General features: G+C 39.2%; 1 protein-coding gene across 1 annotated transcript in view; it reads right to left on the bottom strand.

Moving 5' to 3' along the window:
- Window positions 1–12,769, bottom strand: part of sugct (succinyl-CoA:glutarate-CoA transferase) — a 429,896-nt gene that overhangs the window by 365,240 nt on the left and 51,887 nt on the right. Inside the window, exon 7 of the mRNA XM_060824198.1 lies at window positions 3,476–3,567. Coding sequence (XP_060680181.1) covers window positions 3,476–3,567 — 92 coding nt within the window. The remainder of the gene's footprint in view (window positions 1–3,475; window positions 3,568–12,769) is intronic.

Genomic DNA, 12,769 nt, shown 5'->3' with positions numbered 1-12,769 from the left:
CCTGATGAAGGGGCAGTGTTCTGAAAGCTAGTCATAGAGATGTGCAGCATGGAAACAGACCCTTCGGTCCAACTCGTCCATGCTGACCAGATATCCCAGCCAATCTAGTCCCACCTGCCAGCACCCAGCCCATATCCCTCCAAACCCTTCCTATTCATATACCCATCCAAATGCCTCTTAAATGTTGCAATTGTACCAGCCTCCACCACATCCTCTGTCAGCTCATTCCATACACGTACCACACTCTGCATGAAAAAGTTGCCCCGTAGGTCTCTTTTATATCTTTCCCCTCTCGCCCTAAACCTATGCCCTCTAGTTCTGGACTCCCCGACCCCAGGGAAAAGACTTTGTCTATTTACCTTATCCATGCCCCTCATAATTTTGTAAACCTCTATAAGGTCACCCCTCAGCCTCCGACACTCCAGGGAAAATAGCCCCAGCCTGTTCAGCCTCTCCCTGTAGCTCAAATCTTCCAACCCTGGCAACATCCTTGCAAATTAGTGCTTCCAATTAAACCTGTTGGACTATAACCTGGGGTTGAGAGATTTTTAATTAGGTTTATTTGGAAGTACGAGCTTTCGGAGTGCTGCTTCTTCATCAGTTAACTAGTGGGGCAGGATCGTAAGATACAAAATTTATAGCAAAAGACCAGAGTGTCATGCAATTAAAACAATATATTGAATAAACCTTGATTGCTGTAAAGCCTTTTATCTTTTAGAATGGGTTGCGGGTTTCGGCCCATTTATATGTAAATCTCACAGCTTCTTCCCAATCACGTTCTCGAGCTAACTTAAGGTTTTATATAAAAAAAACAAGATGACATCTCAGCTCAAACAATGTATTAAAGATGTGAGGTTAGAGTCTGTCTCTATTGCAATCTTGAGTCAGACTGATTCTATTTGCAAAGTAGGAACTGAGAGAATGTTGTATGGATTCATTGCCTGCAGGTTGTGCACTTTTTGAGCAAAAGTGGAATGTACCTGCAAATACAATTCTGCAAATGCAAATACAGCCCATAGGGTTATGCACGCGCGTGCGTGCACGGGAAGGGGAGAGTGTGAGCGTGCGCACATGTGAGTAAGTGCTTGAGTGACAGTGCGCATGAGTGTGTGTGCTTGCATAAGCAGTATTTGTAGTTGCAGTTAACATTCTATTTTTGCTCAAAAAGCATACAACCTCAGGCAGTCAATCCATACAATGTTATATAAATTCTTACTTTGGAAACAGAACCAGTCTGACTCAAGATTGGGATACAGACAGCCTCTAACCTTATACCTTCAATACATTGTCTAAGTTGAGATGTCACTTTTTTTTAATAGAAAATCTTAAATTATCTCGAGAATGTGACTTAAAAGTAGTTCTGGGATTTACGTAATAATGAGCCAAAATCTGCAACCCATTCTGAAAGCTGAAAGACTTAACAGCAGTCTAGATTTATTCAATATATTGTTTTAATTGTATGACACTGTGACCTTTGCTACAAATTCTGTGTTCTTTGACCCTGCCCCACTAGTTACCTAATGAAGGAGCAGTACTATGAAAGGTAGTACTTCCAAATAAACCTGTTGGACTATAATCTGGTGTTGACAGTCTAGTGCTGGAAAAGCACAGCAGGTCAGGCAGTATCTGAGGAGCAGGAGAGTTGATGTTTCAGGCATCAGCCCTTCATTAGGAATCAAACACGCAATGAAGGGCTTATGCCCAAAATATTAATCCCCCTGCTCCTCAGATGCTGCCTGACCTGCTGTGCTTTTCCAGTACCATACTTTTTGACTCTGATCTCCAGCATCTGGAGTACTCATTTTCTCCCATAACCTGGTATTCGCTGACTGAAGACATGGAGATGAATTCCACAAAGTGCTCGATTTCTCCACTTGCCTAAAACATCAGGTGGTGAAGAAGGAATCCAGTAATGGAAACACCATCTGCTTCACAGGCGTTTGACAACCATTTGATTATTCACAACTGCAGACGGTACAGCCTGATGCAGATAGAAGGAAGGCCTGCCTCAAACAGCTGCTAACCAACTTTGGGGTAGAGGTGTGTGGCACTGGATCAATCTCTGAGGAAGTGATTGCAAGTCACACTGGTCATCAAGCTGTTGGTTGAAGAAGTGAACCTAATAAGCTGATAATTGATTGTTTTTGAGATGGAGGGAAATATATAGAATAGAGGGGTCAATATTAGGATCACTACTTTGTTTCCTTTCCTTCTGGGATCTGTATTTCATTTTAATAAAGTAAATAAAGAAAAACTGTTTCCATTGGCAGATGTGGCAGGACCATTGTACAGTGTTTTAAAGTACTGCATAGTAACTGGCAAAATACCCAGACTGCTCCAAGAGAGGGAGCCAGAGACACTGACATCCAACTGAGGCCTGGAGGCATTAAGTACACATGCTGATGAAGTTATTTCCCTCTTAAACTGGGCAAGTAGTTTAAAGTCAGTATAAGCCAAATTATTACATTAAATTAAGGGACTAAATTAAGTTAACAGCAAAACGAGTTAAGCTCCATAATATAACAATTACTTACTTACAAATAAAAAATGTTGGCAGAACAGGTAATGAATTTGTAACAAGGTGGACACCTCATTATTCGTACTCAATTAGGATTTACATTCATCTGTCTTTTGTTAATTTCTTAGCATGCTGAATTTCCATCCACCCAGAGTGTATTCACTAAGTGTTAGTTGATAGTGTCACCTCTGAAGGTTGTGAGCTCAAGACCCAGTTCATCACAAAACAACAACAGATGGCACCCAGGCCCATAACCAAGGTGATACTTCAACACACAGGGAGTTTTGCAGCATCAAAGATTTTATCTCAAATGAAATGTACAACTGAGACCCCAACAGCTGGTTAATGTGGATGGAAAAGATCCCACAGCATGATCTAGAGAAACAATGGGACACCGAGAACACAGAACAAAAAGGGAAACACAAAGAAACACAGAGAAACTCCCAACACACACACATTAACCAGCACCACCGAAACAGATTAACTCATCATTAATTTCTATTTGTACAGCTTTATTGTACACAAATTGGCATCTTGCACAACAGCAACTACACTGCAAAAAGGAATTCACTGCTTATGCAGTCCACTGAGATAGTTAAATAATTCTTGTCTTCTTTTATAAACAAAGACTCATGGTATGCAGTATCATCTGTAGGAACTAAGTATGGGTGTATGGCCCACTCATATTTTAGTACATTGCAAAACAAACATGTTAATTAGCCCTTCATTATATCCATGCAGCACTATAATTATAAGGTAATGAATTTCACATTCCAGTCAGCTGATAGAACTAACAATATATTTTAATTAAACATTTTTTCAATTCATTAAATGCTACAAGCATGACAGCACCCCTATTGTGCAATACAGCAATCAAAACACATGGCTCCAGAATCAAATTATCAGTACGAAGAGAGATAGATATAAACACCACACAAACAAAGACATAAAACGTACCTGTGGGCCAGTAATGTGCATAAGGCCAGACACAGCACATACGACAGAATCGTAACCGACACGTTGGGACATTGGGCCCATTTGTCCATAACCTAATTTAAACAAAATGTTTTTAACAGCAAACATTAGCCCATTGATCAGGTAAGTACCCATTATCCCACCAATAAATTTCAATGCTAAAGAGAAATAAATCTCAATTACCAAAATCTCATTTTCATATCAAAAATAAATACTGCTGTTTTTCATTCTTATTGGTTGTCATTCATCTCCTGCAGACCTTATTACTTAACCAACACTACCTCTAGATTTCAGGTTGCACGGCCCAATTTTAAAAATGCATTTATAGTTCTTTACGTAACATGACCAAACGATTTTACCAATCGCCAATAGGGGACTTGAAGAGATTTGGTTAATTAATTATCACATGCTAGAGATTAACAGTGAACAATGAATTGAAATGATTCAATGGTAGTAAAGGATAAACTAGCCAGAAGAGGAACCTTGAGAATGATTCTAACACTCAATATCTCCTGTCAAGCCTAACCTAGCCTGAACAATCCATCACTTACCTTGTCACCTTGTGACCTAGCACCATACCCACCGGGAATCCTATCCCCTATCCACTTGGCACCCTACTTACTTGGCACCATACCCACTTCACTTAGCAGGCACATGGTTTCCTATCACCCATCTTCCAAGCACTATAACCTCACACGTGCCCTTGCACAGAAGCTATCAAAGCTGTGTACAGGATACAAACAGTTGTGAGAAAGGGGATGTGGCTTATTTCTACAGTTGTTTCATGCAGAGGGATTCATCAGAAGGGTAGCATAGCTCCAGATTTCCAAAGCACTGGCCAGAATCTCCTGTCAGCTCTTTTGTTTTCCAGGAAAGGAGAGAAAAAGCAATGTCTGCTTTTGCCATTCATGAGAAGGTTGGACCCCTTAGTCTGAAAATTTGAGTACTCATTCATGAATCGCTCTTCAGAAAACTGAGAAGTAAGCATCTTTATAATCCATGTGTACTAAGTTATACTTTCTTTGAACTTGAAAATGGCATAATACTTGTGCATATATGTACATCTAAAATCAGCTCTATAATTCTTCACATTTTCACTCCTCCTGTCATCCACATATCAAAGCAATTTTTCTTGCTTCTGTGCTTAGTTGCCAGGCTCAAAAATGAAAAATGACACAGGCTCACTGCTCAACCCTTTATATTTCTGAATAGAGATCTGTGGCCCCGAAAGGCTACTGGAGCTCTATTTACTTTCTCCTTAAATGAGGCAAGGTAAGAGGTTTGGGAGAACATTACTGGACATTTCACTCCATCTCTCGACTGAATAGATAGTTTGCATAATTACTTAGATGGGACCCTTAAAGAAGTGGGCCTGATGCCCCCTTTCAGACTAGAGTTTCCAGGATAGACAGGCTGTAACAAGTTGAAACCAGGAGAAAGATTAGAGCTGTTCCTTTACCGATACTGCACACCATTTTCAGTTTAGAGTTTTCCTGGCTGCTGTTTTTGGACAACAGTGAGAATGTATCACAGCTAGGTGTCAATAAAACTACTATGGTTTTGGATTTATCAACATATTTCTGGGTATAGGCTCCTGTCGTGGAGTTTCGGGGTTAGTACTGGGAAGATGCAGTGGAAAGGACTATACAAGGGACAAATTGGTGCAACTGGTGCAGCCTGGATATACAGGGAAGTTGAGTCATGTCAGGTTGAATACTGCTCCACTGCTGCCAATCAAGCACAACTGCTAGGCCAAGGGTCCATCTTTCTGTAAACCAAAGAATTTCGGCTTTATCAGTCAAAAAAGGGCCGATCCCATTTTCACCTGAGGCTTGCACATGTGTACTTCCAGAAAGAGTCAACAGGCTGAATGGTGAAGAGCAGAATATCTTAGATTTTTCCTTCTTTAATCCTTAAATGTTCAGATCAATATGATGCCTCTACCATTATTCTATTTATATATCAGGGTTTAAGTTTTCAGCTTAATTGCTTACTGACTTACTCATTACTGACTAACTGATCATATATTAAATTGCACTCACTTCCACAGCAGTTATCAGCTGTATATTGATCAAATTGCATTCCCATTTTTTGAGCACTCCAAGACAAAGGTGAAATTTCATTTTGCTGCATTAGCCTCACTGCATGATGACATCACACACAAAACCAATGCCCGATGTGTTATCTTTCCTTTTGATAGTGTGATAATGCTGCTCTTTTAATAAGGTTATGTTGTACTTGGCTATGCTTTCTAGAGAGGTCGCAAAAGAAACAGATTCCAAAAAGTCTAAGTTTGAAGGGTTTTAGGGCCAGTTTGATTATAGCTAACAGATATTGCCTCGGGAAAAAGGTTTTTTTAAAAAAACACTCGTACAATCAAAGAGGAGTGGGCAGTTGGACCACCTCAGTTTTTCGCTGGTTTGATTTGGTTTTGATAGTCTGGCTATTCACTGAAAGCAGTCAGGCCATTTTGAAGCTGCTGAACCCAAAGAAGCAGGTCCAGGCTGGTTCTTTCTCTGACATCTCTCCTGTATGACCAAATGTTTGATTTTACCTTTTGTGCGAAGGGGTGTTTATGGGGATTGTTAAAAGTATTTGGAACAACATCATTAAGTTGGGATAATCTGTTCGGTTTTCACATAGTTAAGTTATTCTGTATTCTGTTCCCTTTTATTTGTGTTTCATTTGGTAATCTTATAAATAAATTGTTTTGTTTAAAACTAAGTGGTTTGACCAGCTGCATCCCTCCTGGACTATCCATGTAACACCTGTTTAACACAACTAGCAAAGTCAGGTCTGGGCTACTTTCTTCAAGTGTTTTGAGGGGGTCTGGCCTGGTCCATAACAATTTGAACTTTGAGAATGAATCCAAGCAACAAGCTCAGGTATCACTAAGTTCAAAGCAAGGCACAGCCAAGTCAGCAATAAGACTGGGATTTGTGTAAATATTCACAAAATCAGGTTAAAAACAGAGAGAAAATGGAAATACAAAATACTAAACCAGAAAGACAGACACTGCCTTCATAAGAATGTCTTTTAGGACAAGACATCTCTAAGTTTTCCAAAGTTAATGAAACAATTTTGTCATCCTTGTTATAGAGAAATGCAGCAGTAAAATTTCACACAGCAACATTCCACAAAACTGTTACCACATGACTAATGTTGCAATTTCTTGACTACAAACTTTAATTTTTCTAAAAAAATATGATGGAGAACAAATGCACAGGGAAATATTTAAGCAAAACTGATCACGAGATAATAAAACTTAAGATAAAGATTGAACAAAACCAAAGAAAGGTATGGACAAAATAATCAATCAAATCAAAGCTAATTTTACAGGGTGAAAGTGGAACTTGGAAAAGTTCTTCCAGCAGGGGACGGAAAATGGTGGGGGGAGCGCAGTGTGATGCTGTGTAGTCTCCTGAACAGGGAGCGGACTTAGCAAGTGCTCGCTGTGTCAATCCCTTTGAACTGCTGGGGTGGGGACGGTGGCGTGCTTCAGCGATGCTGCAGGTCCCTTACACACAAATGTGTGTCTACTCAGAAACAAACCCTGAGACAGAACAAAGCAGGCAGAGCGATGGAAAAGGAAATTTCAGAAAACTCCGAGCCCCAGAGGAGAGGCATTGAAATCAATTAACCAAATAATCAATTATCCGAACGAAATAGTGCGCGCCCATCTCATTTGGATAATCAAGATTCCTCTGTAGATGGTGACTTGGTCAGTCCAAAAGTACAGGTAAGAATTTATTTTCAAATATTATAGCTTTTGTTTTTAAATACACCCAACGCTGTGTTTTAGTTTGCAAGTTATTTCAGCTAGGAACATTGAATGTAAATAGGGGAGACACTGTAATGCTGAAAGATACACCATCTTTGAGGGTGAGGAAAGAGAACAGAATCCATTGAGTAAGAGTTGAGAGACAAAAGGGCATAATTAATCACCTGGACTTAGTCTCTAGATCCCCAAACAATAAGAGGGAGATGGGGAATAAATCTGCAAGGAAACAACAGATGTGTAATAATTATAAATTAATAATATTGGTAGGTTCTAATTATTTTAATTGATTGTGATAATGTTTAAGGGAAAGCAGAGGAAGAGTCTAAGGAAGAACTTAGCGTCATGGAGTCATAGAGCTATACAGCACAGAAACAGATCCATCTGTCCATGCTGACCAGATAGTCTATATAAATTTCGTCCCATTTGCCAGCATTTGGCCCATATCCCTCTAAACCCTTCCTATTCATATACCCATCCAGATGCCTTTTAAATGTTGTCATTATACCAGCCTCCACTACCTCCTCTGGCAGCTCATTCCAAACACACACAACCTTCCATATGAAAAAGTTGCCCCTTAGGTCCTTTTTAAATCTTTCCCCCTTCACCCTAAACTTATGCCCCCTAGTTTTGGATTCTCCTACCCCGAGAAAAAGATCTTGTCTATTTACTCTATCATTTTATAAACATCTATAAAGTCACCCTTCAGCCTCTGACGCTCCATGGAAAACATCCTGTCTATACAGGCTATCGCTTTAGCTTAAATTCTTCAACACTGGCAACATCCTTGTAAATCTGTTCTGAACCCTTTCAAGTTTCACAACATTCTTCCTCCAGCAAGGAGACCAGAATTACACATAGTATTCCAATAGTGGCTTAACCAATGTTCTGTACAGCTGCAACATGCTTGCCAGCTCTTATACTCAATGCACTGACCAATAAAGGCAAGCATACCAACGCTTTCTTCACTATCCTATTTACCTGTGACTCCACTTTCAAGGAACTATGACCCCGCATTCCAAGATTTCTTTTTTCAGTAACACTCAACAGACCTTATTGTTAAGTGTATAAGACCTGCCCTGATTTGCCTTTCCAAAATGCAACACCTCACATTAATCAAAATTAAACTCCATCTGCCACTCCTCATCCTTAACAAATATGTTCGTTCAAATAGGAAGGAAACATTACTGGATATAATGCTGAGAAATTAGGTGAGCCAAAGTTCAGCAGAAAAACCGCAATGAAACAATGGGTGATATTGAAGGAAAAGATACTTCAGGTGCCGAAACGTCGAATTTCCTGTTCCTTGGATGCTGCCTGACCTGCTTCGCTTTAACCAGCAACACATTTTCAACTCTGATCTCCAGCATCTGCAGACCTCACTTTTTACTCTTAGCTAAGTATATTTCAACAAGAGGCAAGACAGGGGAATCAAAAGCAAGATTCCTTGGAAGACAAAACAGATAGCAAAGATGACAAAACAAAAAAAAGAGGGTATATGTTGTACATCAAGTAAATTCTCCAAGTTATATGCAAGCCAATACCAAGCCAAGAGAGGAAGTAAACAGGAAAACAATATTTGCAAATCATGAATATTACGACAGGGTGGCAGTAAACATGAAAAGTAATAGAAAAAGGTAATAAACGAAGAACTGTGGAAAATCAGAAATTGATTAGATTAGATTAGATTAGACTAGATTACTTACAGTGTGGAAACAGGCCCTTCGGCCCAACAAGTCCACACTGACCCGCCGAAGCGCAACCCACCCATTCCCCTACATTTACCCCTTTACCCAACACTACAGGCAATTTAGCTTGGCCAATTCACCTGACCTGCACATCTTTGGACTGTGGGAGGAAACCGGAGCACCCGGAGGAAACCCACGCAGACATGGAGAGAATGTGCAAACTCCACACAGTCAGTTGCCTGAGTAGGGAATTGAACCCACGTCTCTGGCGCTGTGAGGCAGCAGTGCTAACCACTGTGCCACGTGCCGCTCACCTGGAGAAACTCAGCAGGTCTGGTAGCATGTGGACATCAAGCAGCATTAACATTGAATCCAGTGACCCTTCCTCAGTTCTGAATGTTAACTCTGCTTTCTCTCCATAGATGTTGTCAAATTTGCTGAATTAATACAAAAGAGACACATTGGTAGTGCCCCTAACTCTAGGCCAAAAGGTGTGGATTCATGTCCCATTTGCTCATGTCCACATGAACATTTCTCTCCAGGTTGACTAAAATACATATACATCATTAATGGTAACACGAAAACCTGCTACCACCATTTAACGAGTAAATGGGTAGTAAGACATGGGATATGGTCTATTAGGGACAAAGAAAATGACATAGCTCAGAAACACAGGGTAAGGCTTAAGTACGTAGTGAGAACTTCATATTTTGTTTACTTGAGAAAAGGACTCTGGCAAATGTTAACACACCATTACAGCTTCATTTAAAGACACACTGCCAATATTTGAACTGATGCTTCCAGAGATGAACTTAAGTTGTGTTTGAAAAGACAATACCGACTCTAAAGGCCAAGGGTCCAAATCCAGTGGGAGACTCCTGAATTCTCAAACAATAATCATTGGAAGATCAACCCTATTCTAAATTCCATTGGAAGAAAAGAATTGCATAACAGAAACAATTCAAGTTATTTATATTGAGCAACCAGAACTCTGTTTTGACCCTGCAATGTTAAATGACTAATTATTCCTACCACAACTGTTCCAAACAAAAATGCTTCTTGATAAGATGAAACCATGACACAAGCTCGTTAAACAGCCAAAACATTGCAGATTAGATTCACTGGATTGTTGCCAAATATATTTTTTAGAAATAAACTTCAGGAAGTTTTGTTGAGACCAAGATAAATTTTGAAATTTGCGAGGAAGCACATATTATCCTTAATACAGTTTTTAAAAGATGAGAATGTTTAATGGGTAGGAATGGAGAACTTATTTTGGTCCAGGATCACTGCAGCAAGTTCCATGATAAGTTTTGTTCAGGTATAATTGAACCAACACCTTCCAAGTCAACAGAGCACCTTCAGGCAACAAGTGTTAAGTGTCATGAATATACAAGATCTTAACACTTCGGACGTCACTGGCTATTTAATACTGAACATTTCTCTATGGTTGATGTTATGGGAGAACAAGTCAGATGCCAAACTGAAATCTGGTTTGATAAATCATATTTTTGCAAGATGATCTTTCACTGAAATGCTAACAGACAATGCATGCGCCAGATGTGGTTTTAACAATAGGGCGTAACTTTATTACACAAAAAGAATCGAAAATCAAAACTATTGTGCATAATACAAATTTAATATTCTGAATCACATGGTATTATGCAATCCCATTAATTCCAACAGTAGCCCTTTACAGTACTTTACAACACCAGATTAACTTCTTTCTTTCATCTACAGGGCTTAGTTTAACTATGACTTCAGGTCCCAGACTGGAGACTCTGATAGTGTCTTCACTGAGTTTTCATGCAACTTCTTTTTTTACATACAACTAAGGATGGACCTTCTCAGATTAAAATAATATGTTCAGGCTGTAAACCAAATACTTCTAGTCTGGAACTATAAACTAAAAACCTTACACTGAGGTTAAAAATCACACAACACCAAGTTATAATCCAACAGGTTTATCTGGAAGCACTTGCTTTCAGGCCACTGCTCCTTCATCAGGTGGTGGGAGCAGCATTCCGAAAGCTAGTGCTTCCAAATGAACCTGTTGGGACTATAACCTGGTGGTGTGTTATTATTAACTTTGTACACCCCAGTCCAACACCGGCATGTCCAAACCATTACAGTAAAGGTAACTCATTTCTAGTCCGAAACTCTCTCTTTGTCAGGAGCAGTTATTTTACAAATCAAACTTTCAACCTAAGCTTCTTAATGTAGCCAAACTGAAACCCAAAAATATTTTTCAGGCGATGGGTGCTGCCTCTAATCAAAATAAAAATAATCTTTGAACAGACCAATTTCTTGGTCACTTGCAGAAATTATCCAAATGCAGATAAGCGCTCCTTAGCATTCAGAAATCATCTCTCAGATTTATTTACAAAAATAGCTACAGACTCAATGTCTCCTTTTTTACTGTAGAATATTTTTGCTGATATGCAGTTAGTTTACTTGAAAAATAACAGATTGTTCAGTTCCCACTTCAGCATTTTGCAGTAAGACAAACACCCCACATTAATGTCGCTAGCATCAGCAGCCACTCTGAATGGCCTTTCATAATTAGTCATATCTAAAATCAATGCAGTTGTCAGTGCAGCCTTTAGGTTTTCAAAGGGTCTTGGACACCCTTCCATCCATTCAAATATTCTGGCTTTCTTCAACAAATTTATAAAATGTGCAATGACAGTGCTGTAGTTCTAAAAAAACTTGCAATAAAAATCACTCATGCTAATACAATGTAAAATTTCACATTTTGTCTAATACGTGGAAAAATCCAAAATTGGCCTTACTTTGACTTCTCATGGTGGGTGGTGTCCCCACATGTAATGGTGGTATTAGTATCAACACTCTGACACATCTTGCAGCGTCTGCCATGACACGGTTGTATGGTGCTGTCCTGAAGGCTGTGCAGTTTGCTGTGAACAATGAGCTGTTTGTGGCTATGTCCCACATAGTGGCATAAATATGTCAACTTTGCCTTTGCAAACTCTCTCAGCCAGATCTATAACCAAACTGGTCTTTAGTAGCTGATCAAATAGTTCAGTCAATTGGTGTTAATGTTCTTCCAGGTTGCTGAAAACAATCAAAAGGTCAATGTAAACAATATAGTTGCATAGTCATTTAATGACTTTATCAGTTAACCATTGGAACAGTGCTGGAGTGCTATTCCTTCCAAGCAGCATGACTTTTCCTCAAAGTGGTCCAATCCGGTACTTCAAAAGGCGATATTTCTTTGGCTCTATCAGTTAATAGAATCGACAATAATGCTTATAGCAAATAAGTCTTTGTGATGGATTCATGCATGTCCAATTCACTCAATGCAATCCGTTGATCTCAGAATAGGATAAAAGTCTGCTTTTGTTATCACATTAAATGTGTAATAATCAATACAGAATCTTTATAACCTGTCTGGTTTCAGCACTATGATGTTAAATGATCTCCAGGTACTGTGACTCAGTTCAATAATATCATTATCTATTATGAACTTCATCACTTTCCTCACATTAGCTAATCTCTCAGGACTGAGTTTGCAAGCATGGTGTTGAAAGATAACATATCCCCCACATCATCATAAACAGCCAAACATTTTTCCTGGCTATTTTCCCTCAAATTGATTTGTAATTCTGCATAAGCCACTTCAATACTTTTCTGAAAGATAACACTCTCTCACTTTTTAAGCACCTCCTTGTTTTCCAATCTGATTTTTGGAAAATTAACTTTCAAATTTTTAGTTTCAAATCCATTCTCCAATTGTTCTAATGCTTCTGTTTCAATCACTATTTCTTTGCTGCCATAAGTATATTTGTC

Source organism: Hemiscyllium ocellatum, chromosome 4, assembly GCF_020745735.1.
Source record: "Hemiscyllium ocellatum isolate sHemOce1 chromosome 4, sHemOce1.pat.X.cur, whole genome shotgun sequence".
In the NCBI taxonomy this organism is placed as follows: domain Eukaryota; kingdom Metazoa; phylum Chordata; class Chondrichthyes; order Orectolobiformes; family Hemiscylliidae; genus Hemiscyllium; species Hemiscyllium ocellatum.
Note: the sequence above shows the minus strand (reverse complement) of the source record. Positions and strands in the feature narration are given on the sequence as shown.